Raw genomic sequence first — 27,328 nt, 5'->3', positions numbered from 1 at the left:
TTTTCTGAGGAGTTTGGGGGCAGTGAAGACCGTGGCAGTGATAGAAGGCTCATGATGAAAACTAACGGATCATGGCTATAGACTGTGGCAATTACGTTGTCAAATATGGTATGGTGTCAATCTTTTGCCATTCACAGTGGTGCCATTCGCAGAAACTGTCCTGTGTGGTTAGGAGCCCTTTACACACCCTCTGCTCTGCTGTGACTCATATGCTTCACACATTACAGATTAGATCATTTGCAACTATTCTGATTTGGAGGGCATTTTCACTCCAGATATGGATTTGGATGTGATTCAATTTCCGCTAGTCCTTGTGTGTTTGGATTCTTGATATCTTTCAGTTTGTGCAACCTGGAGCTGTGGACAAAATTTTTGGATATGTGATATCCACAACTAGTTTTTTCCATCAGTGCCCACCTTGTCTAATCAGATCTGCTACTAAAAATAATCAATGACAGAGCAGGTGACCCCTATGGACTAACAAGATGCCATGCTTCCCATTTTAAAAAATGGAAGCACCAGCAAACTTTAGTCCACTTGGAGGAATCATGGAACATATTGTGACATCTGAACTCCAGATATTCTTCAGTTATATTGATTACTTTTACCCAGGTTTGGAACTGAAACTGCCCTGGTGCTCCTGTGGATTATCTTAAATCAGGAGGAAAGCATCCTGTTGGTTCTTCTGAATCTACTAGTTGCTTTCAACCGCACAAAATCATACAGTTGGAAGGGATCTCAAAGCTCATCTAGTTCAACCTGCCAATACAGGAAAACGATTGACATTATAGGCTACATTCAACTAAGTTATCGCGTTATCACAAGCCAGCACAATGAGTTCCCGTAGTGCATGGGACTTCCCTTCTCCTTGCTTCATGCTCTCCCCTAATCTGGTTGGAAGAACTCTCAGAACAGAACGCATGGGGGTGAGAGAGAAAGGAGATTTTTCGTTTGGGAAAGCCTTAGTGTGACTTCAAATTATACCCTATATCTTTATGGTGGACCAGCTGAAACCAGTCAAAATAAGCAGGCAGAAGTGAGTTCAAGTCCTCCGGACTTCCTCAGAAGGTGCTGGATTCACCTTTCTGATGGTAAGAGCTGTTCCATAGTAGAACGGACTCTCTCCTTCACTGGAGGTTTTTAATTTTTAGTTGAGATTCCTGCATTGCATGGGGTTAGACTAGGTGACTCTCAGAGTCGCTTCCAACTCTGCAAATCTATGATTCTATGACAACCTCAGCATTTAAACTAGAGCCTTAAGTACAGCAGAATCTGAGCAACTTTGCTTGTAAAGCAAATGCTAAATAGGCAAATGGTGGACATCCACCATGGTGGATTTTCAGACAGAGACTACATGAATACAGCAGCTTTTTGTTGTATAAGTTGGTTTAACATACTTTATAGAACAGTACACAATTTTCAGAGTACATTGACAGTGCTGGTGAAGTAAGAGGTTAAAAGACTGAGCTACTAATCAGGAAGTCCTTGGATGGAATATTTTATTTCCTGTGTGCTCACAATATGGGCTTGGATAAGCCAATTTCCCCCAGCAGTCAGCATATGGAGAATAATACTAGTTTATCTTGCAGTGTTGTTGCAAGGATTACAGTTATATAATGCATATGAAAGACTTTGAGCACTTGAAAATGATACAAAAACTTTGAACACTTAAAAGGACATTACAGTACTTAAGTTCAGACACTTACGTTTTTTAATGACATATAATATTCAACTTTTCTAATTGTGTCTGAACAGATAGTACTGCGATGAAATAACTTTAAGGAAAGTGTCAAAGGTCTAAAATACAACTCTTATGGATGGCATGACTCATCAGTTGACAGTCTGGAAACCTAGTTTCATCTGCCCAGTTTAAGTTTGTGTTATTAATGCTGGCATGTGTAGGAATGTGAAATGATTTTAAATTATTTCACTCATATTATTTAGGGAAGAATATTCTGGGAGTTCACTTGCAATGCATACAGTCTTAGTTTTATTTGTAAAGTAAAACTTGAAGATTTAAAAAGGTTACTATGTTTGGTCTCACTTTAATTTTTCTAAAATTGGCTTTCTGGTCATACTTGAGGAAGATTAATTTTAACCAAGATGTTTTGAATAACAGCCTCAGGCAAAAAGAGCTGTAGGCCGTCTTTAAAATTTTGATATGATATCATGGATCAGAGTAGGTATAGGTTTGGGGTTTTTTGGTCAGCTTGCTAAATCACTCCCTTCGTGTAGGCAGTGACTGTTGGGCTGAGCAGTTAAGCACCATGATCAGCATCCAAAAAGAATGCCCTGGGCTGCAAGAGCTACTACTTAGGGTTCACCCGCACATCTTTTTGTTCCCCCCACCCCCAAAAATCCACAGTTTAGCATTGAATTGGAACAAACAGCAACCAGATTTGCCACAGATTGCCATTTGTTCCAATTTAGCGCCAAAGAGCAGGTTTTCTAGGGGAAAGTGACAGGGCAGAGGCAAAACTGCTCAAGGCATGGGGCAAGCAGAAGTGTGGATGAGTCCTAATAAGTGATGGTATCCTCTGGGCAAATGGGTGGGTACCCTCTTTACCTGGTTGTCACTTAGAAGGACAATAGCTAGTGTTTGTCAGTTGAGCAAGAAAGCACGCAGCAGCTAAAGAGACAGAGACACATTTGCTCTGCTGGGCTCTGGGGATCACCTGGAAACCTAGTGGGGAAGCAAGATCTGTTACTGTATTAATGTTTTGAACTCCTTAGGTGCCTGTTGTATGTTGTTGTCATCCATCTGTCTCTGGAGACAATACACCTTTGGGGGTGAAGTCCAAACCAGTGGACAGTAGCAGTATTTGCTGTGGCTGTGGAGACCAATACAGGAGAGACATGTTTTGTTGCAGCTGGGGGAGATGAATGCGTTTGGTTGTGCTGCTGCAGAGGCACCATGGCATTTCTTCTCTCTGTGCTCCTCTCAGCAGTCATCCCTCCTCTGGTCATTGATATGGATGCATAACCTGACTGTTTTTCTCCAGGCACTGCAGTCGTCTGCAAGGGATTCCCACAGAGCAGGCTTAAGTTTGCTAGTCTTCATGTCACGTTTGCAGACATCTTTATAACACAGAGTTGGTCTGCCAATGAGCCTTGTGCCTGAAGCCAGCTCCTCATAGAGCATATCCCTGGTTCTACATATGTGTAAATAAACTAAACTCTGCCTAAAGACACCACAGTTTCTGTTGTCCTTTATCCCAAGGAAACCCAACCCTGGATAAGTTCCTGAACCCCCTGACATCTGTCAGAAAGGGGAAAGGGGGATATTAATTTTTGCCAGCCTGGCTGGCGCCCAGTGCCAGCAGAGAATGATCTTGACCAAATGAGCAGAGACCTTTTTCTGCCTGTCACAACTAAGGACCCAACCCAATGCCTCTTCATCCAAAAGTTGCAACATTGCTAATGAAGTAGGCGAAACCAGTCAATTTGTCTTTAGGAAAATTCACATCCTGCCTGTAACCAGCAACCAAAGATGCCTAAAACCATCCCTTGAATGGACCTGGATAGGAGAAGTTCTCACCCAGGTCCACTTTGAATTCTGCCCCTCAGGAGCCTAGCTAGGTGCTGATTGGCTCCCAAGATCCCAGGCACCCTCATCATCCCCTACAGTCACAAATTGTGGGAGAACGCCTCCCCCCACTGCTCCCAGCAAGGTGGGAAATGAGAATTTTTCACTTGTCTTGCCTGCAGTCTTCAGCCAAGCCCTTCTTGTGTGAGAACTCAATACATCCTGGGTTTCCGCATACAGTGCTGTTCAATTGACTATGCACAGCACCCTCTGTCACCTACTCCAATTATCTGCATTAATTTAAAACCTCCCAAAACTGTGGTATAGACCTCACAATCTTGTAAGGAATTTTTTAGAATGGCATTCCTCCTTAGCATATTAAATCCAGCACGATTTTCAGGCATGGCTGTGCTTTCAGTTTGCTAGCTTGCTGCCAGTTCAGAATGTAAATGTTCATAGTAGTGTCTTTGACTGTTGTGTATGTGATGTTAAAGTTTTATTGGCATTGGATAATGCAGAAGAGGTTGAAATAGACGAATTTACTATTGTTCTTACTTTCTCTTGATAGTTCCAGATATGATTACTTTCCTCTGAAATGGCTTATATGTGATCTTATAGAAATCAGTAGGAATTTATGACCATTTTTTAAAAATAAAAGCAGCTAATTAAACCCTTCTATGTGCTTTTTAAGACTTTAACCCAGTGAATTCTTGCATTGCTATGATATGCAGAAACATTAGCTATGGTAGATAATATTATACAAACCGTGCCATTTGGTTTAAATCGTTGCTGTTTTTAATTTCCTTTACAGAATTCAAGGTCATATATCTTTGTATTTCCAAGGGAATCCTTGTCATAGAGATAAAAATCATGTTTCACCTGCAGTCTTGATCTTCATTAGCTGATAGGAGGGATTTGCAGCATTGGCAATAAGTTCTGCTGGTTGCTGGCTGACAGCCAAACCAGGCTGCTGTTTAAGATACCAGGTCTCTCGCTCTTTTTCTCTCCCTTGTTCTCGTTACAGCATTCCAAGCCTTGTCTTTGAAAGAAGAATACAATGCAAGATTTTATATCCAGTTGGGAATAAGATGCTTGTTCCTTGCCTATACAACCATATGTTTCTAAATTTTGTGGTATATAGTATTTAGAAGACTGTTGATAGTGGGAAATTTTGCCGTTGAGGAAGAAGCAATCAGATATGCGGTCAGAATTTTAAGACCAGCTCAGAGTGCTCTTGGCTTTTTTTAGTAGGCTGCTGAACGATGCTGAATGATGCTGTACAGATGGATGTGGGTGTTTTAATACTCTGGTTTTAACGTATGGAATATGAAAGAAATGTAACTGATTCTAGTACACGAACACAATGGGGAGTAAAGCTGGATTTTCAAACTCTGTTTCTCAGCCAGAACATCCATTCTTCCAGGTGTCATGCAGGTATGTACATGTTTAGATTTAGTATATGTATTTAGTTTTGTAAAACTGCAGTGTGGTGCTTCTCTTACGGATAGCAGTATGAACATTTGCCTGAAAAGACTTAGAACTGGAGAACAAAGGCAATATTTAATGGTAAAATTATGGTGTGCTTTTCTGTGCTAATCTCTATTCAGTGTTTTAAAAAGATGTTGCATTTTAAACGGGTAGCTGATGTTTCCATGATCAGGTATTTGAAGCTTCCTAATGTTTTGAATGGAACAAAAGTGAATCGTTTATCATTCAGTTTTTTAAAACAGTGTCTGTAGTGCATTTGGATGGTTGTTTTGTCATGCTGTGTCAAATATGTGTCTGTTATAGTGCTGTTAGGTTCTTATGAAAAGAAACCTGTTTAGTCCCAGAGAACATGATCCTGGTAAATCAGTTTTCTGGTGACTTGATTATACTTTCAAAGCTATAGGGCAAGGCATGTTCAAAATATTTACATATGGGGAAATTAGTGAATGCTGATAAGAATGATTCCTGCATTTTTGTATGTGGTTTCCTCTGCTAAGCAAGAGATCAATATTGCCTTTAGAAATAGTTTCTCATGTAACTTTTCAAGGCATGTTGTGACATGGCTCGAAGGTTCAAAGATTTCTGTTAAATTATGTTCCTTGTGTTGATGACTGAAGTGTAATAAAGAACAAATAGAAGTTAAACAAGTTTCATTCTCAGCTTTCACTAACTGTCTTTGGTTTCTGGCACACCTTTTTAAAGGAATGCAGTCTTTGTTTACTGTGTCTGTATCTGAAACCTTTGCCTCTTTCTGGTGCAAGGTTGTAAAAAGAAGCGAAAACTAGAGTTCAGAGTTTCTGTAAAATTACTCATGTGTTTGAAATGCGTTTGAGGAAGAGAGTAAAAGAGGAAGTTAATAATTAATGTGTCTAAACATAAGAATGTACCTGGTGATAGGACTTGGGATTTTTGCAGTTGTGATCGCTAATATTAAATCCCCTGAAGGAATCATGGTGAATATGGTTAGCTTACACTACCTGGCATAGGAGGAGCATTGTGTAGAGAGTGTGGGTCATTCCCACTAACAGCAAACTCAGGTGATGATCTACCCATTAGTTTGGAAGCAAAGCAGGCCTACCCAAAATTAAATGCAGGACTCCCTAGTATTTATCTGGAAATATATTTATTTATATGTATATAAAAGCCCTAAATGGCCTGAGAAGGACTTAGGCACTTCCTATATTGAAGGAATGTAATTGGCATTTGAGTCTACAGAGATAAGAAACCCATTAAAACTCACCTCATTATCTGGTGATGAAACCTATTGAAGTACATTGATAGTAAAGAGAGGAACACATGCCCTTTGTTGCTGCCATTTGTCTGCGAGGGTACTTGCTTCTACCTATTTGCAGCTATACTAAAATCCTGGATTTCTCCATTGTTAACATATGAACATAAGAAGAGTCCTATTGGATTAGACCAAGGCCTATTTAGTCTAACATCCTGTTCTGAGTGGCCAATCAGATTGCTTACTTTTCCTCAGCAGTGTGAGACTAGCTGATCACGTATTGATGTCTGAATAAGAATTTTGCCCACTCATGAACAAATTAGCCTTAGCAATCAGCTTGTGGTGTGTGTGTGTTCCACTATTAGACACTGCATGTGTGAGCTTCTGGAGGGCTAAGGTAATTTTTGGGTGTAAATCAGGCTGCAGCTGGCTTAGCAGTGTGGTTTAGGAATAAGATTGAACTAGAGACATTGGTAATTGAGGCACCACTTATGATGTTGGACCTCTACTACCATCATTCCTGGTCATTGGCCATACTAATGGCAGATGCTTATGCGAGTTGGGGATCAGGTTCCTATACCTGAAGGTGGACAACCACTACAGGTAGAAATCACATTTTGCTCCCATCTAAAAGAGGTGCTGCCACCTGCCCACTGATGAAACAGCCACCCAGAAGCGGGGAGGGTAGTTAGTAGGGGCACAGCCAGGCCAGTGAGGGGCCATTCTGAGCTCCTGGGTGCCACAGCCTGCGCATGATCTGGCTGCCTGCTTTTGAGATGTCCCTGTCTTCATTCTTTTGGAGACTGCTTAGTCTGGGTGTGCAGCTCTGACAGGCATCTCTGAGCACATTTTGGATGTGTGGACTCAGGAGCAGTATAAACAACAACTAAAAGGTTTTGATGCAGGATGGGGTCATCCATTTGGAGACTGGAAGTCATGTCTCACTCATCAGCTCATAGCTTTCTGCAGTTTCATATGTTAATCAGTGAAGTTGTGACTGTCTTAAACTTTAGTTATTTATCCACCACAATTATTTATATTCCAACTTTCAGAATATAATTTCTATGAAAGAGCTGACTAGTAGCATTCAGTTATGTATTTTAAAAGCACAGGTTTGTATCTAATGTTAGTCATACTCAGAAAATTCTCATTGAAATTAATAGACATGACTAGATTAGATACATTAATTTTATGGTATAACTTAGTTGGGTACAACATACAATAAACAACCTTATGGGTCTTCATGTCTTGTCTGTGCACAATTCCCATTTTATGCAAATATTTTAGAATGACTTGACTTCTCCAGAATGAGAAGAGCACTATGATTATCTTCCCTAGTCTGGTTGTCTGGAAGTATCGTAGGCAGGGTTTTTTTTCAGCCAGAACTTGCCGGAACCTCTCAAGTGGGCGCCTTTGCCATTGTAAGAGAACAAGGGAGGTGTTCGTTGTGAGTTCTGACACCTCTTCCTAGAAAAATAACACTGAGCGTAGGTATTTGGGACTCAAACACACAAAACTATGCAATGGATTATACCAGTGGTTCCCAACCTGGGGGCCACAGAGTTATCCCAAGGGTTCTGAAAAGAAGTTAACCCCCCCCCCCATTCTGCTTGAAGAGAGTCTCTTCACTGTCTTAAAGCTGCATAGTGGGTAGCTACTTTAAAGAGTGTTTTAATGATCAGTTTTTAGAGGAGTGAGGCTGCTGTGAAGACTTTCTTCAGAGGGCTTTAAGATAGCGCCCCCTGCTTCTGTTTGTGCTTTTGGTGTCTCAGATGGGAGTGGAGGCAGGCTGTCTTAACACATTTGCTAAGTCTCTCTGTGCTCCCTTTTAATTTTAGCAGAATCCACACTGAATCCGTGTCAAGTTTTCTGCCTCCTAATTACTGATTGCATTCAGGTTTCTTAGTTTTGTCATTATTGGGGATTACTTTTGGTGCTTTATTGAGATGAATTATGTGACTGAGGAGTTGCCTATTTTTGGGGGGGGGGTAAGACTTTTATGTCATTGTTCATTTTGGGACAGACATTTTAGGATTGTCTGTTGTTCCATGTAGCATTTGCTGCTCATACCAACTTGGTTACAAAAAAGTAAAATAAATGCAAATAGCAAATATAAAGAAAATAGAATCACAGTAATTGTATATATAAATAGCTTTCCTTACATGGTTTGGGATTTTTCATTGAAATATATAATTGATAGTCCTGATTCTAGACAGAGGAATATTATTTATTTATTTCTTAAATTTATTGGTAGCTTTTTTTGCCTCACCAACTCAAAGCAACTTGCAGTATTTTAAGCAAAAAATGAACATATACATACATTAAAATCAGCATTAAAAACCCTAAAAGTTAATTCTCTCTCTATATATATATTTTAAATTACAGTACATTAAAACATTTCACCCTCACAAAAAGGCCATAGAAAGCTAAAAGGGTCTGACTAAAAAGGCATTTTTGCCTGGTGTCTAAAGATATGCAACAATGGAGTCAAGGGAGCCTCCCTAGGGAGAACATTCCAAATGAACATGCCCATTGTGATGCTGCCACCCTCTGGACCTGGCATACATTAATTTTTCCCTTGTTCTAAAGGTAAAGGTAAAGGTACCCCTGCCCGTACGGGCCAGTCTTGACAGACTCTAGGGTTGTGCGCTCATCTCACTCTAGAGGCCGGGAGCCAGCGCTGTCCGCAGACACTTCCGGGTCACGTGGCCAGCGTGACGAAGCTGCTCTGACGAGCCAGAGCCGCACACGGAAACGCCGTTTACCTTCCCGCTAGTAAGCGGTCCCTATTTATCTACTTGCACCCGAGGGTGCTTTCGAACTGCTAGGTTGGCAGGCGCTGGGACCGAGCAACGGGAGCGCATCCCGCTGCGGGGATTCGAACCGCCGACCATGCGATCAGCAAGTCCTAGGCGCTGAGGTTTTACCCACAGCGCCACCCGCGTCCCTTCTTGTTCTAAAACAGGCTTATAAATAACAACTCACCTTTTCATTGATAACAAGTAAAAGTAAAAAGGTAAAGGACCCCTGGACAGTTACGTCCAGTCAAAGGCGACTGTGGGGTTGCGGTGCTCATCTCACTTTTAGGCCAAGAGAGCCAGTGTTTGTCCACAGACAGCTTTCTGGGTCACGTGGCCAGTATTACTAAACCGCTTCTGGTGCAATGAGACACCGTGACAGAAATCAGAGCGCATGGAAACACCATTTACCTTCCCGCTGCAGCGGTACCTATTTATCTACTTGCACTGGCATGCTTTCAAACTGCTAGGTTGGCAGGAGCTGCGACAGAGCAACGGGAGCTCACGCAGTCGCGGGGATTCGAATTGCGGGGACCTTCCGATCAGCAAGCCCAAGAGGCTCAGTGCTTTAGACCACAGCGCCACCCGTGTCCCTTTTGATAACAGGTATATATGATAGAAAAAGACAAAAAACTAATTTCAAGACCAGTAGTGTGCAACTAGAGTAATACATAGAGCTTTGCAAATACACATTTGAATCTGTATGAAAATGTGATAATCGGTCAGGGAGGAAAGCTTGAAGAAAATGCTTGAAGGCAAAAATACCTCAAAAATACCTCAGTGAGGTCTGTGCATACTTAGTTGTCACATAATGTTCAGTATCAGTTGTGGGAGAAGAGAAAAATATTTTTGGGTCACCCTTCAGTAAAATAACCAGATTGGCATGTGAGAAGATAATAAAAACATCATCACAGTGCAGAAGTTTTGAAAAACACCACAGAATTTTGAAAGATTGTATAATTGGCATGATTTTTCATGCATTGTGTTGGAATATGTTGTTAAGATGAATGAGACTTTTTAAACATGGTTTTTCAAAAGTGAAGTCATTCCATAGTTGGGGATAGTGGACCTGTTTCATGCAAAGAGAAATTCCCTTGTTTGACACTGACATATTTCGATGAAAAATAAGTTATATTCTTTCTGTGTTCAGTAGACTGTGACCTGTTCACTTTCTGACTTTTGGTTCTGTCATAGTTCCTTTTTCTGCTCTTCTCATCAGAAGCTAGAACAGAAGTAAACCTGGGAGTTGTGTCTTTCTGCTTTTGACAGAGGCAGGCTCATCAGCCTTTATTGACCCCACTGACAGTGCTATCCATCTATGCAATATATATCATTTCCCACATGTCTTCATGACAGGCATTTCACTAGTGTTTTAAATAAAGCATTCATAGGAATATATGGGTTGTATAGGGAATATGTAGGGAATGTAAAGTGTAATATTAAACATAGAGAAACATTAGGCCACCAGATAAAGCTGTATTTTAATCCAATAAACCTAGAAACATGCAGTTTTATACTGGTTAGAACATGGATTTGTTCTATGTCCTTTTAATGCAGAAAGAATAATTCCTTCCTCTACAAGTATGAGTGTGCATACAGTGGATTAAATAAGATAAAATCAAAATGCAAGAAGGTGGCACAGTCTAGTTTATCCACTGCTGAAGCTTTGCATACAGAAGTAATTTAATGAAAGGGTATAAAATACGATATAATTACTTTACTGGCAAATCAGAAAATTGATTTTGAGAAACGTTTTTGGCAGACAGTTAAAATGTCAGCACTTATTTGGGCTTCACAGAATAAACAACACAGTTAACAGTTGCATATTATAAAAATAACTTGCTAAGCAGGAATGTACTTTAAAATAAACAGTAGACTCATTTTGCTTGAAGGGAATAATACTTGAACATTCTCTTCAAAGGCAAAGTAATAGTAGAGGAGCATTTTGAAGCTTCAGCATGTTGGATAGAGCTCCGGTTTATTTTGTTAGTCATTTGTAAATCAAAGAGCATGAGAGATCTGGATTACTGTGCAGTTCAGTCGATTGAATCAGAGTTTGAAATTTCAACAGTAGTTCTTAAACTATGGGAGTATTACAACAGTGGCTCTCCAACTGGATGGAGGGGGAGCTTGAAGTTTCACATTGTATTACAGAAATCACATGATAATTATGTGAACCAGTGTGGTGTGGTGCTTTAGAGTTTCAGACTAGGACCTGGGACTCCAAATCTGCACTCGGACATTCATTCATTTTATTTGTATGCCACTTTCCCACAAAAAAAAAATCACGCTCAAAGCGGCTTACGACAAAGAAACAGTAATGCATTTCAAACAAACACTACAAAAACAATCTCATAATAAAAAAGCAAAACAATGACATAGTAACAATTTCATAATAACACAGCAAAACAAAATATATAACTCATTTCAATACATAATAACATTTCCGTTCCATCACAGAAGAACTCAAGATCTTCTCGTCTTCCTCAATTGGAGATAATGTTAGGAATAATATTTGTAACAGTCTACTTTGCAGGAAAATATTGTCCTCAAGACAATGTAAAAGGGGGAGAGGGGTTTAACCACTTGTAGAAATCCTCAGTCTTCATTCCAAACCACCTCTCTGTCTCCCACTTGGGGAACTTGAACGGTTTTCTTTCAAGAGCAATGTAATGCCCACTTCAGGAAGTCACACAATATCATCATTCCTCTTTCATTAAAAGAATAATCACAAAGTTGAAAGATGTTTGGTATATTGGTAGAGGTTGAATTTTGATTTGTTTCTGCTTATATATTGTCCTTTTGGCTTTCTCCTAACTACAGTTCTAAATACTGTGCAAGCTGAAACTTACTGTGAGAATACAGTTATGATTAATGCAACTGGAAAATGCAGTGTTTTATTATAAATCATACTAGCAGGCAAAATGGGGCTTGGAAAGAAGGAACACTGAACTTAATGCCTTCTGTTCACACTCCTCTTCAATAAAATAAAGAAGATTAATATAAAGCAAAGCAGTATTGCTGTAGAGGGTATTGCTCTACACTCCCATGATTAATTAACTAACATTATGGATATATTTTTTCTCCATGAACTTATTGTGGGGCAGCACACATCTAACACTCTTTTAATAGAAGGGGCTATAAAACTATATTTTATTGCATTTTGGCTAACTAAAAATTTCAGTTACTACCACATTTCCAGAACAGTTGGTCAAAACATTTCTTAAAAATGTATGGTACCCACTTTGGTTGCTTGTGCAAGAAGAAAAGAAAAGAAATCTGAATATTCCCTTCATTTGCTTCATGCATAGAAATACCAAATGATGACTTTAAAAAATCAGATGTATTACTCTGTTTATTAGTGATATATTGAATTATTTGTTGATGTTGACTTAAAGAACTAAGAAATAAATAAGTTTTCAACACTGATGGTTCATTGAACAGAAATATCTCAAATTTCTTAACCTTAATTCCTACTCCGTTTTATGGTCTTTGGGTCTCAGAGGCCCATAACTGTTCATGCTCTATCATTTTCTTGAGTAGATAGAACAATCATTGATTTCCATACCATATATAGTTTCTGATACTCCCACTTAATCCCTGGCTCAGCCCTGCATTTAATTAAAGTTCCATTAAAGGGCAAGTTATAACTTGCTTGATTCATTTTTGCTGCCTGGAATGGGGTCTCCATTAGTTATTCTACCTTAGGCACCACAGTTTCTTGGAGGAGACCTGTTTAAGCCTAACAAAATCTACATAAAGTTCCTAAGTCCTGAAAGTATTGAAAGGCTAGGTTCTGCAGTTACAAAGTATGAAAGTGACTCTGGTATAAGAATAAAATGAAATTTTAATGTAGCTTTCTCTCTACCCATGGTGTCTCATATATGGCACACCTGCAAGTGCAATAGTGACCTCGAGGGCTTGCCCAGGTTGTCCATGAAGCCCCCACTGTTTTGTCAGAAATAGGATGTTAAAAGACCATCTCTTTCCCTCTTCCTATTTCCACTTTCTCTTTTCAGCACTCAGATCAGCAGGCAAACAGCTGAACACAAAGTGGAGTGACAATGAGAACAGGGGTCGGTGGAAAGATAAAGCCTCCTTTGGAGTTGCTTGGGACTATTGTTGTACCTACAGAACTCCAAGTTTTTGGTGTGTGTATTTGAACTTGAAACATTGCAGCCAACCTGACCTTACTTGTGACTCATCAAGCCACACATAGCACACTAGGTCACCAGAGACTCAATACACCTGGTTTTTGCAAAATTATGGTGGGGTGAGGAATTGGCAAGCACCTATCAGACCAAACTGCATTTGGCTTTGTAAATAACTTTCAAAGGTCTGATTTAAGCAAAGTTGGCTAAACACTAAAAGCACAGATGGGGAACCTCAGACCCAGAGGCCAACTGTGACCCTCCAGGCCGCTCTGTCTAGCCCTTTGGACTTTCCCCAAGCCATACCCCTTATTGGCTCTGCTTTGCACCCTTCTTGAGTGTGTCTGGTTAGAACATGTCCTTAAACTTTGATAATGCCTCTAAGTTGTTGAGCAGTGGGATAGAGTGGTGTGTGTTTGCGTGTGTATAGAATCTAGCCTGCTGCACAGAGGTAAAAGTAAAATTTTTTGCTCCACACACTTTTCCCTCTGGTCCTGCCCACCACTGGCCTATAGTCCCAAGAAAGTTGCCGAGATGAGAATGTGGAACTCAGGCTAATCCATGTGAGATCCAAGGTGTCCCTTTTTTCTTCATAATGATTAAGAAGATTGAAACACCGTTGATAGTTTCTGGTATGGAATCATCCTTTCTATAGTCTTGTTGTCCAGGAGAAAACAAGCATCAGCCAACATGGCTGTGTTTCTCCATTCTTTAGCTTCACATAGAGTATGTGGAAGAAAAGATGCTGTAGAATAGCCCTCCATCACTGCCTGAAATATCCAACAGCATGAATTGGTGAAGGCTCCCCACCTCCTGGCTTTGTTAATAAGACACCTGCATTTCTGATACACCTGTGTCCCCTTTGGTGACAGTGCCCGAGAACCAAGTCATGAGACCTAGTCGTATTCTACATTAATGAAGGATATATCAGTTTCCTCTGTTTCTGGACATGACAGATCATACTCCCCACCCCCTTCATGGATTCAGAAACTGAGAACTGTTAAGTGAAATTTTAAACAAAAGGGAAGAAGGATCAAGGTCAAATAGGAAGAACAGTTTTGTGTGTGGATCACTTGTCTATGGGCAGAATATGTACATGTGTAGCCTTAGAAGTCCTGCTTTCAAGTTATCAAACCTGTCTTCTTTACAGTTCCTTTTTGCAGTCCCTCTGCCTATGAGTAGCAGTGGTCAGCGGATGGAAGAAGCAGACTGCAAACTAATAGATGCTTGCTAGGGGATCCTAACACTGACTCATTGGAAGGCAGCAACCTGACAAAGTGCAGCCACAAAACCACAGGAGGAAGTGGTTTTTACCTGCTATTTAAAAAGAGAAAATTACTCCTAGCAGGTATTAATAGATCCTAACTTTCACCAATTTTCAGTTCAGCGCTGAGATTTTTCTGCTCTTTCAAAAAGCTGACTGACAGATAACACCATATACAGAGTGTCCTGCATTTTAAAAGGATTCATTAGTCAGCTGTAACATCCAGTGGAAAATAAATATTTATTGCAGAGGAGTGAGCAAACAAGCTTCTTTTAAGAAGAGTGGAGCATTCCTAGCAGTATGCAGCTACATCCAGACAAAATATGAAATTTTTGCATCTGTATGCAACTTCCAGAATGCAGCAATATTCGTCTCAGTTAGTGATTGGCATGAGGACAATGCTGGGGTGAATATGATTGACCACAAAGTAATGTATGCTGTCGTTATGGGCAATACACAATAACTGGTAGGCTCCCCATAAATAGTATTTGCACAATTCAAACTCCACCACATTGGAGATCTGATAGTGCTCCTAATAAAAGTTTACAAAAATGTGTGGAGGACATCCAGGAATTGATTATTTTGTCTGGTTCAAAGGATGACTGCATGCGACAAGTCTTTTATTCCACTTGACTTGCTGAACATGGCAAGACAAAGAGCCTGTTACTGACACTGCATATTTATCTGTGAGATATGGCTCCCCCCCCCCCGAACAACCAAACCACATGCAGCATGGGGCTGGATGCTGACAGTGAGGTCTAAAGCCACCTTGGCTCATGGAACTAGTTTCATGGTTGTTTAGTTCGATACTTCAAACAGATGCCTCCTTAGAAGATGTAATATGGTTTATCGCGAACACAACACACAACATACTTAGTTGGTCTTTAAGGTGCTACTGGAAGGATTTTTTTTATTTTGACTATGGCAGACCAACACGGCTACCTATCTGTATCTACAACACACATGTTTACTCATTTATATAAATTTATATTTATGTGGCAATAGATACTGTTAGTACAGCAACAGAATTTACTGCATAGGCCCAGCAGCCAGGAGACCTTGGAAATGTAATTCATGGAATTTGGGTTGTGTCATGTTACAGTAGTTGTCATCTGGCTAACTTGGCTGCAGTGTGGCCTTGGACATAATGCTGAGATGTCAAACCTCCCTTTTCAAGTGGAGAGGTAGGAGCCCATGTACCAGTTGATGAGATGAGATCACTAGAAAGCGCTGCATGAGCTAAGCCATGGTTTCGCTTGGTGAGCTGTCCAAACTCAGAATCATGATTTAGCTCTCTTCAGGCAAGGTTTTTCCTATGTTTTACAGCTTGTGGTTTGTGTGAGAGAGCTAAACAGTGACCGAAGGTTTGGACGACATGCTAAGCCAAACAAAGGCTTAGCTCATCGCAGCACAACAGCAAAATGGGGAGAAGCAAAGAGGCCACATTATCCTTTTGGGGAGTCCACACATTTATTCACTTGCACTAAGCTATGATTTAGCTTGGCATTGCATGTAAATGAGGACAATGTCTAGTTTGTCCCTCAGATGTTAACAGCCAGCAGATCATATCCACAGTAGTATTGGATACAAATTTCTTAAAAGTCACAAAGAATAAAACTATTAGGAAGAGTACAACTTTACTTTTTAAATCTTGATTAGTATTTACTGCCTCTTCATTTTTGGCAAACTTTTGTTCAAACATTTTCATTCAAATTGCAGAATGGATGGCAATAATCAAAATGTCCATTGCCTTGTTGATCATGAGAAGATTTTTGGGTTGCCATGGTGATATTTGAGTGGCAATATAAAAATAAGTAAGTGCTAATGAGAATTAATAATAATAATAATAATAATAATAATAATAATAATAATAATAAATTTTATTTATATCCCGCCCTCCCCAGCCAAAGCCAGGCTCAGGGCGGCTAACAACAATAAAACAGTACAAAAGTACAGTACAATTAAAACTTCATTGAGAATAGTTTGCAGAATAAAACTGTAGACTTCTGTATAATGGGCACTTTAAAATGTCATTTAAATTTGCTTATTGGTATACAGTACTGAGTGGAAGACAGGAGTGCCTGGCGTGCTCTGGTCCATGGGGTCACGAAGAGTCGGACACGACTAAACGACTAAACAACAACAACAACATACAGTACTGAAATATGTGAGATTTTGTTGTTAATTTGCTGTGATTAGCATGATAACATTTTAAACTTTTATGCAATTGCTTCCTAACATGCTTGCTGTTGTTGTTTAGTCATTTCATCATGTCCGACTCTTCATGACCCCATGGACCAGACACGTCAGGCACTCCTGTATTCCACGGCCTTCCGCAGTTTGGTCAAACTCATGCTGGTAGCTTCGAGAACACTATCCAACCATCTCGTCTTCTGTCGTCCCCTTCTCCTTGTGCCCTCCATCTTTCCCAACATCAGGGTCTTTTCCAGGGAGCCTTCTCTTCTCATGAGGTGGCCAAAGTATTGGAGCCTCAGCTTCAGGATCTGTCCTTCCAGTGAGCACTCAGGGCTGATTTCCTTCAGAATGGAGAGGTTTGATCTTCTTGCAGTCCATGGGACTCTCAAGAGTCTCCTCCAGCTGTTCATCTAAACACTTTGCTTTATGGGACATCACAAGAACCCTGCTGAATCAGACCACAGGTCTATCAAGTCCAGCACCTTATGTCCTCATAAACCGTATGGGAATTCAGCCTCAACTTTCTTTTGAACTATGGAATTTTCCATTCTAAGGACATACTAGATGTGTATCTTAACTTGGATTTGATCTATTAAATTTATATCCTACCTTTCCTCCGAGGAGCTTGAAGCATAGTGGTTTTTCCTGCTGGTTTTATTCAAACAGCAACTCTGAGAAAGAGCGACTGGCCCAGGGTCACCCACTGAGTTTCATTGCCAAGTGGGGATTTGAGCCTGCAGTCTTAGTCTGATATGCCATGCAGCCTCTTCAAGGATTAGGATTTCTTTTGTCAGCCTTCCTTCTGATATGGAGATGACATGTAAGATGTTGCTTAAAATCAATTTCCTTGAAATAACTTTCTGTTTAAATAAAATGAAATTTATTACTATCATTTGTAATTTGTAAAAATTCTATTCAAGTAGAGTGCAACTCCTTGTTTTAATCAACCATGTCTTTTCTAATTTATTCTTTCATGGCTACATGAAAATATCAACTTTTAAAAAATAATTATAGTAGGTCAGCTGTGGAGAGTGACACTATCTTCTTGTTCTGGATGTTTTATCATCATCAGTCATCAATCTTTATTATGGTCTAGAGACCCAATAAATCGTTACAAAGCAATGCACAATTCAGACAGCCTACCTCCAGGTTAAACAAGCATTTTGTTCAGACTTAAAGATAGGGATCATTGGTTCTTGCAACCACCGATAAAAACTTTGCCACTGCTAATGTTCTAGCATTTGTCCGGTCTTCCAATAGGAACCTAACATAGTGAGCCTGTGATTTTCCCGGGAAAGGTACCAGCAAGGGTAATATCAGTTCAACCTTGGCTTGCTCATATTTTACACAGTGCAGCAAAATATGTTTTATAGAATCGATGTCTTGAGCACATGAGCAAAGTCTGTCCTGGTAGGGAACTCCTCTTCACCTGCCATCCAACACTGCAGAAGGAAAGACATTTACACTGGCTTTGGTGAATAACCTTTGATAATTTGGAACTGTCAGGTTTTTAAAGACATGCCCATATTGTACTCCTACTGCCAGCGGACTGTGTTTGATCGAGATCGCAAGTCACTGTGTGTATTATCCCATAATCTTTGCTTTAATGTCTTTAGGGCACCTTTATAACCCAGGTAATAAAGGTTTTTTTTTTGGGGGGTGACAGACCAATAGAGGTGGCATTTCTAGCCGTGGTTTTCTGCCATTTGCTGACAAACTCCTCATTGGTCAAGTGTTGGTACAAACCCTTCCCTAGATCAAACACTCAAATCCTGAGCCATTGTTTTAGGGCAGCAGATGTTTTATGGGTTCAGCATCGAGAAATTTATTTTTTCACAGTTACCTTAAAGCTATACAGAGAAAAGCTGTGTTTGGAAACCATGTATTGGATTCTTAAGCCCGTTATTTAGTCAAGATGTGCATGAGCCTTTTACCCATCTATGTAGTCCATTTCATCATCCCATTAGATGCAATTAAACAGAAAGTTTCTAAATAGCCATGCTTCCTCATCCATCTTAACGGGGGAACCAGGGTTATGAGCCTTAGAATAAGCCAGGATCTCAAACCCCACAGTTCTGAAGCTGATTTAAATTCCTGGCTTGTTTCAAAGTTAGTATCCATAGGTTTTTGGCTTGAATGAAGTGGGAAGCTATGGTTGAGTTAGGATTTCTGGTTTAATCACAGCTTGCTTGAAGGCAGTAGTGAAGGGGTTCAGTACACAAGCAACTTGAGATGTCTTGTAATTAGGGGTATATAAATACTTTTATAAATAAATATAAACAAATAAAAACTTGTGCATGCTTAGAATAATAGAATTGTGGAGTTGGAAGGGATCAAGAGGGTTATCTAGTCCAACCCCCTGCAATGCCGGAATCTTTTTGTGGGGCTCAAACCCAGAGCCCTGAGATTAAAAGTCTTATTCTCTACTAACTGAGCTATCCAATGGAGGCTTCATTTTAATAAACTGACATATAACTGTCCAAACAGGGTCATAGGGATTAGCTGGTCTTCCAGTATAAGAGGAAAGCTAATTTATAGATCATTCACCTTTCTAACAGAACTGATTTCTATCTACTTTTCCACCTTCTGGTACTTATTGAAGTTGTAATTCATAGCTAATGACTCGTGCATAGTGGTTTTCCTTTTCTTTTTTCTTTAATCTCATTGTTGAGTTTGAGTATTTTACAAATATATATAGGATTAAACTGTGTTATGTTAATTGTATTCAGTGAACACGATGAATATTTCTACTAAAGTGTGATCAGAGTGCACATGAATTTAAACATCTGCTAATTTTAGGAAATGTTAACGTTCAGGAACTTTTTCAAGTGTAGAATTTACTTGATATTTCTAGAATATATTTGAAAGACTATTTAGTGCAACTTAATTTTGTTTAGAGTTCAGTGCTCTATGTTTTCAGTACTTGTGCTCTCAAGTATACATACCGTACTTTTTCTGGAAAGGCCATTAATACAACAATGTTGGATAGGTGAAAACACAATATAAGAAATTGTCGTTTGTGTTGCATGATCTGCATCATGGCCATCTAGTTCCCCATTGGTCACATCTGGCACTTGAAAACTGTACCAAATTGTAATCAGTGCATGCTTTTTTTAAAAAAATGATCAAGGTAAAGAAGCAAAGACCCTTTGTATTTCATATACATTTTGTCAGGGAACTGCCATCAGAGCATCAGGTGGTGGAGGGACTCAGGCAGGATGAAAGAGACTCAACTGCTGAAGCAGGGACCAGCAGGGGGAGGAGTGGGTCTCTGAGGGAATGCGAGCAGGAGGGAGGGCTCAGGGAGGCTTCCAGCGAGAACAGTGGGGAGGTATCGGAGCCTCCCATAGGGAGACCCATACCTCGCAGGAAACTGTCACGCCGTGAGTCCAGGAGACGCGTTTCCGTTAAGGAACTTCTTTGCTGGAAACGCTTCCGCAGACAGCCACTGTCGGACTCTACTAGTGACTAGAGCAGACATGTCTGAGGAGCTCCGTCACACACGGAGGTTTGTGGGGGCGCACAAACTCTGAGGGAGCACGTTTTCACGCACAAGCAGCTAATCAAACCCTCACAGCAGTCCGACAGTCTTTGTACGCTGCCTGTGCAAGAGAAGGCATCATGAGCGAACCAACCGGAACCGGAGGAGCAGGGGCTGGAGCTGGTCCAAGCTTGGAAGATAGATACCGAGCGTTGGAGGTTCAACTGGCCCTGCAGACGGCGAGGCTGGAGGAGAGAAGGGCTCAGGATGCAGACAAGAAGGGGAGAGCCACTCAATTCCCCAGAAAGGTACCAGGATTGGTGCAGAAATTTGGGGGGGACCCCAAGGACTACCATGCTTTTAGGACAGAGATGCAATATGCCCTTAATGTGCAGTTCGATGAGTTCCCTGATGAGGAATCGCGAGTTGCTTTTGTAATTGGGCATCTTGAGAAAGGGGCTAGAGACTGGGTTCGACCCCTAATGGCAACGCACAATGACATACTAAAGGACACAATGAAGTTCTTTCGTGCAATGGATATCATGTTTTCCAGCGATATTGAGGAAGGGGTGGTGCGCAGACAGCTAATGGCTTGTAAGCAGGGGAGTCGATCTGTCCGTGAATATTGGACTGAGTTTACCATGCTGATTCACAGACTGAGTTGGGATTTATCGGCGGCACCCGTTCAAATGCTATTTGAAGAAGGTCTTTCTTCGGGGGTGAAAGACGAGCTGGCACGGAGCCCCAGGGCGGAGTCTATGGATCAGCTGACCAAATCTGCGCTGACCATAGGAGCGCGGCAGGAGGCAAGAGCCTTGGAGAGGCGGGAAGGGAGAGGGGAACGTTGGAAGGAGTTCCGCATTCCAGACATTCCTGAGCCAGCTTTCCCGCCGGCAGAGCCGATGGAAATCGGAACAGCGCGCGCGCGCGCATTTTCAAAAACCAGCGAGGGAGCTAAGAAGGAGGGAAAGGGCCCCCGGAAATGCTATCTCTGCCAACAGCCAGGCCACTTTGCCAGAGTCTGCCCCCAGAGGAAGGAATGGCAAGGGATGGTGGGAGCTGTTGAGGGGGGAGAAGAAGGGGGAGCGGAGCAGGTAAAAGCCAACGCCTGGTTGCCACAATTGGGGCACTGCAGCCAGGCCAAAGAGCAGTGAAAGTGCCCGTGCCAGAAGCTCCTCGACCTGCTCTAGTGATTGAAGTGTCGCTAGAGCTGCAGAATGGGCACCCCCTAAAAATAAAGGCGCTATTGGACTCAGGCAGCTCCTGCAATTTTATGAGCAAGGAGTTTGCTGCTGAACACCAGATACAGACCATCCCTTTAAGCAACCCCCTGCAGGTGACCACGATTGATGGCAGGGAGTTGTTGGGAGGAGGAGTCCGCTTGCAGACTGTCCCAATGATAATGAGGGTGGCAAGGCACACAGAACTGATAGCGTTTAATGTGGCCACCCTGGGAGGCGCTCCCATTATTTTGGGAATGAGCTGGCTAGCTCTACATGATCCGCTGGTTGGCTGGCATCAAAGAGTGGTGTCCTTTGGTTCAGCACATTGCCTAGAACACTGCAAAGGGGAGAAGGGTTCAGTAGGGGCCCAAGCCACCCTAGCAGGGACTGAAGTAATGGGGAAGGTGAAGGTACCACCACAGTATGCAGATCTCAGCGACGTGTTCAGCGAGAAGGAAGCTGACCAACTACCACCTCATAGACCCTTTGATTGTCAGATCAATTTACTCCCTGGAGCACAGCTTCCCGTGGGCAAGTTGTATGCCATGTCAGACAGGGAAATGCAGGAGTTGCGAGGGTTCATTGACAAGAACCTGAAGAGAGGCTTCATCAGAGAGTCCAAAGCAGCAGGGGGGAGCCCAGTGTTCTTTGTGGACAAAAAAAATGCGGACAAGCCGAGACTTGTATGTGATTTTAGGCGGCTGAATGCAGTGACTGAACCGGTGGCGTTCCCTATGCCCAGAATTGATGATATTTTGACCATGGTGAGGAAGGGAAAGATTTTCACAAAGCTGGATCTAAGGGGGGCGTACAACCTGATACGCATAAGGAAAGGGGATGAATGGAAAACCACCATGTTTACCCCTTTGGGGGCGTTTGAATACCTCGTTATGCCATTTGGATTACAAGCAGGCTCCGCGTGTTTTCAATCTTTTATGAACCACGTGCTGGGCCCTTTGCTCTACAAGAATTGCGTTGCCTTTCTAGATGATGTGTTGGTGTATTCTGAGAATGAGGAGCAACATGTGAGAGACGTCAGAGAAGTGTTGAGCAGACTGCAAGCCAACAGGCTGTGGGTCAAACTGGAGAAGTGTCGGTTCCATACCAAGGAGGTGGAATTCCTGGGGTACCGCCTGTCAGACAAGGGATTGGCCATGGATCCCGGCAAGGTACAGGCAGTGCTGGAATGGAAAACACCCAAAACCAAGAAGGATGTGCAGAGGTTCCTAGGGTTTGGAAACTTTTATCGTAAGTTCATCCGCAACTTCGCCCATCTGACGGCGCCCATCACTGACTGTCTCAGCAGTAAGAAGAAGTTTGTATGGACGGCGGAGGCGGAGCGAGCGTTTGAGGAACTGAAAAGGGCCTTCGCCTCTGAAGAACAACTTCTGCATGTGGATTTACGAAAGAAGCTAAGGGTTGAAACAGACGCATCTGACAGAGCCATAGGGGCGGTGCTTCTTCTGCAGCCGGGGAAGGAGGAGTCGGAGTGGCGTCCGTGTGCCTTCTTCTCGCGGAAGCTGAACAAATCCGAGAGGAACTACACGGTGTACGACCGAGAACTGCTTGCTATTCATGAGGCGTTCCGGAGATGGAGGCATCTGCTAGTTGGTGCACAACATAAAGTGCAAGTGTGCACGGACCATAAAAATCTAGAGTACTGGAGAACGGCGCGAGTGCTCAACCAAAGGCAGTTGAGATGGGCCCAAGAGTTCTCCAAATTTAACTTTGAGATTTGTTATGTGCCAGGCCCAGAGAATGTTAGGGCGGACGCTCTCTCACGCAAACCTGAATATTTGGAGGGGGAGGGAGCACCCGAAGAAACCCATATCATTCCAGAGGACTGCTGGGTGTGTGGGGCGACTTTGGTGGGGCAAAGGGAATTGGTAGAGGGTACGGTGCAGGATGCATACGCCCAGGGGAAACAGAAGGGAAGGTGAAAGCATCAGGGTGGGGGACCAGGTGTGGCTGTCAACCCAAGGGTTGCCATTCAAAGGAGGTTGTAAGAAATTAAGACCCAAAAGGCTGGGTCCGTTTGAAGTCATACAGCAGGTCAATCCAGTGGCTTTCAGGCTCCGGTTACCGAACCACATGAAGCTGCACCCAGTTTTTCACAGGTCGTTGCTGTCACCGTATAGAGGAGACAGTGAGGGGAGGGTCACTAGGGGACCAGCAATGGAGGAGAAGGAACACAGCTACCATGTAGCGGAGATCCTCGATTCCAGGTGGAAGGGAGATCAAGTAGAGTATTTGGTAATGTGGGAAGGGGAACCGGAGTCGGAAAACACCTGGGTTAGGGCAGAGGATGTCAATGACGAGGTTTTAATAGAGACTTTTCATCAGAGGTTCCCACGTAAACCTCAGCCTGTAGCGAGGTTCCGAAGGGAATACTTTGCCACCACCGACGAGGAAGAGGAGTTGGAGGGGTTCCCAGATTCTGAAGAGGAGGAGGATTCAGCTGGCCAGGACGACGATCGATGGAGAGAATTGTTCGAGACGTCAGAAGATGAGGAAGATTCGTTTCGGGGTTTTAGCCCTTCACCTCCCAGGGGGGAGGAATTGGGAGGGGGTGAGGGGGGCCCTGGAGGGGAGGTGGATGTCAGGGAACTGCCATCAGAGCATCAGGTGGTGGAGGGACTCAGGCAGGATGAAAGAGACTCAACTGCTGAAGCAGGGACCAGCAGGGGGAGGAGTGGGTCTCTGAGGGAATGCGAGCAGGAGGGAGGGCTCAGGGAGGCTTCCAGCGAGAACAGTGGGGAGGTATCGGAGCCTCCCATAGGGAGACCCATACCTCGCAGGAAACTGTCACGCCGTGAGTCCAGGAGACGCGTTTCCGTTAAGGAACTTCTTTGCTGGAAACGCTTCCGCAGACAGCCACTGTCGGACTCTACTAGTGACTAGAGCAGACATGTCTGAGGAGCTCCGTCACACACGGAGGTTTGTGGGGGCGCACAAACTCTGAGGGAGCACGTTTTCACGCACAAGCAGCTAATCAAACCCTCACACATTTGTAGTGTTTCTATTTCACAAATTGGAAAAACAAGCAAGCATTGCCATTCTGCCTCTTAGGTGAAGTTTCATACAACAACTCAGCTTCTATTTATTTTTTATTCTGGAGCCATAATTTCTGGATTATAAATATTTATAGGCTAGTATTCTCTGAATCTGAAAGCAAACACTAAGAAGTTATTCTCCCAGCTGTGCAGGAGTAGGGGAGCTTCACTGAGGTTTTTCCCTGTTCCTATGAACCAGCTCACTAATTGTGTGGTTTGTTAAGAGAAGGACTTACCTGCATGTGAAAGATCTGTTCACTGTTTAAAATAAATTCATTTTCTGTTTAATCTGAATATGAGAGACTGTGCTTTCTGCAAATAAGAGTTAGTTAACAAATCAGGATATCAGACCATCCAGGCTGCACATGCCTTAATCTTGTTGTGATTTATATCTTCTTCTGCATTCACAATAAAAGTTTCCTGCATTTTTAACACAGACACTAATAGGTTCATGAAAACACGTAAGACTTCTTGAGTTAAGAATATGCATATATATGCATCAAAGCTCTTAGTATGTCAAAATGATGGGCTACCTTTCCTTTTGTTAAGAATGCTTATGACATTTAAGCTGTTATTAGAAGTGATTGCAGTCAGAAGAATATATCTGAAAGGCATTTGACTATCTTACCGGTAATTGAGTATAATTAATTAAGTATACTTAATGTGAATAGTCTTACTAAACCAATAAAGATTAATAGGCAATTAATATAAAAACTTCTTGACACAATTGTATAATTCTAGTAAATTTAGGGCTATAGTTGAAAACACAGAGAAGGCAGATAGTTATGCAAGGCTATCAGCTATTTTCCACTACTAAACATATGGAGTTCACAAAAAAACACATGATGAGCTTTTGCCCCCTGACTAGTACAGAAGCCTTCCAGCTCATGGGCTATATTTATAGTTGAGCTTAAATTTGTTTGTCTGGTATATTATCAAGCTTCCCTATCACTGCTTGATACTGAAGATGACAAAAACTGGCATAATATAGCTGACAGTGCAAAGTATGCTCAATAAATAACTTTTAAAATACCACAGTTTATTCCCAACTGGTGCTGATAGAAACCACCTGCCAGTTTGATAAGTGTCTGTCAATGCCAGCTTCATTTGCTTTATACTAATAAATAGAAAATCTTACAATTACTGTATTGTATATCTTCTTTTATGGCATCAACTGGAGTGATATCCATCACGAAATATGTCAAACAGTAACCCAACTTGGTCAAGTATTTGAAGGCAAGTTGTTCATCTTAATATCCTGGAACCCCTCAAAATACTATCCTTAGACTATTAACAACATTAATATGCTACTGGAAATTCCAGTACTGATAACACTTCTGCAGCGGTAGAGCCTGCCCTATTTTAGGTTGTTCGTTGCAACAGAAGCAGTGGGCACCACCTGAAAGGCAAAAAGCAAAAGACAAAAACATCACAAGAGGAGACTATAGAGCCAGAAACAATTCACTGAGAGCCTGAAACTAGGCAGCAATACTTGCATTCACAGAGAGGAGGTACCGGTAATCAAAAACTGGCCATACTACTGAGCTCAACCATCTTCAAGCCAATAGACTTCATTTCTTAAATGTTTTCTTCATTCATTCATTCATGCACACGCACGCACACACACACACATTTAATCAGTCACTAAAACGTTGACTTATGACACTTGGCTGGTTAATAAAACTCTTGGAGCTGGTTGTGAACTAAGCGGTTCTGCGTAGTAAATGGTGTTTTGTTTTGCAAATCCAGGGTAAGGGATATATCTTTTGTTGCATTTCTTCCATGAAAATAAGTTTCTCTCATTTAACAACCACAGTGTCCAGAATGTATGGTCTGATAGCCAAATTCTAAGGTTTATTTTTTTTAATAGTGATACAAATAACTAAAATGGTATTATAATCCTGGCAAATAAAGTAGAGCCATCCAGCTCTAATGGAAAACTTTCCACTTTCCATGGAAAACTGCTTGCAAACAATGTTCTCTTTACAACTCCCCAACATTGTGCTGATCCAATAGTTGAGATCTAGACTGTGCTAATTATTCCGTTGATGGATTATTTCAAAACATACATACAGAATGCAGTTGTAGTAGACTGACACTAATTCCATCCCAGTCTTTGACTTTGCACTCATCCATGCTACTGAGAAACCACCAGACACTATGCTTTCCAAAAAAGAAGATATATTATTGTAGTGACCATGATCATAATTCTTCTGGGGCAGAGGACTGGAAAGTTAGGAATTTCAGGTGTTTGGATGCTGCAGCAGGGGAGAGGAATAGTCACTGGTGCAAAACTGCCCTACTCAAGGCAGTTTGTGACAACTACACTTTAAAGTAAGTGATCTGTGGTGCTTTGTGCTATCCAGTGTTTCCTTTCTTGACAAAGCATTTGCTATGCTGCGACTTTTCATCCTGTGAATTTTCCATTCTGGAAAGCATTTTTGTGGCTTTCAATAACTGCTTCTGTCTTCTCAGAAACAGCAACTTTTTCCTTTGAAAATTAAACTCCCCAAAATTATTAGTGCTAGCTCAAGAGAAAGAAGGAAGACTTCCTTCAGGTCTCTGAAGTAAGGAGAGTGAAGAAACTTCAGGGAGTTCCCTTTGCTTCATTTCTTTTGATTAGCTCCTTATGATAGACAAAGGCACTATTCTGTAGCTCTAACAAGAATACTACCTTTGGAAAACTTAACCCATCAAGCTGATTTTTAATTAACTTCCTACACTTGCACCCACAGCTGGTTCCTTTAAAATATTCAGAACCTCATGAAAACAGTTTTCAGCTTCCACCATCTCGCATGGGTCTTAACAATCATTATTTAATACATATATTTCAACCTGTTAAGCAATGAGTGGGGGCTTCCTCAATTCCTTACATAAAACCCCAACGATACCTGTTTGCCAACAGCATGAGCACAACAAA

At 41.7% G+C, this 27,328-nt stretch overlaps 1 protein-coding gene across 15 annotated transcripts in view; it reads left to right on the top strand.

The window, feature by feature from the left end:
- Positions 1 to 27,328, top strand: part of PLEKHA7 (pleckstrin homology domain containing A7) — a 165,891-nt gene that overhangs the window by 50,650 nt on the left and 87,913 nt on the right. Inside the window, exon 1 of one of the 15 annotated variants that reach the window (XM_081204555.1) lies at positions 4,529 to 4,960. The exons of the other annotated variants lie outside the window; for them this stretch is intronic. Coding sequence (XP_081060681.1) covers positions 4,890 to 4,960 — 71 coding nt within the window. The 5' untranslated portion in view covers positions 4,529 to 4,889. Of the gene's footprint in view, positions 1 to 4,528; positions 4,961 to 27,328 lie in introns of those variants that run through there. 15 annotated transcript variants of the gene reach the window in all.

The sequence above is a fragment of the Podarcis bocagei genome, assembly GCF_964188305.1.
Source record: "Podarcis bocagei genome assembly, chromosome: 1".
Classification (NCBI taxonomy): domain Eukaryota; kingdom Metazoa; phylum Chordata; class Lepidosauria; order Squamata; family Lacertidae; genus Podarcis; species Podarcis bocagei.
Note: the sequence above shows the minus strand (reverse complement) of the source record. Positions and strands in the feature narration are given on the sequence as shown.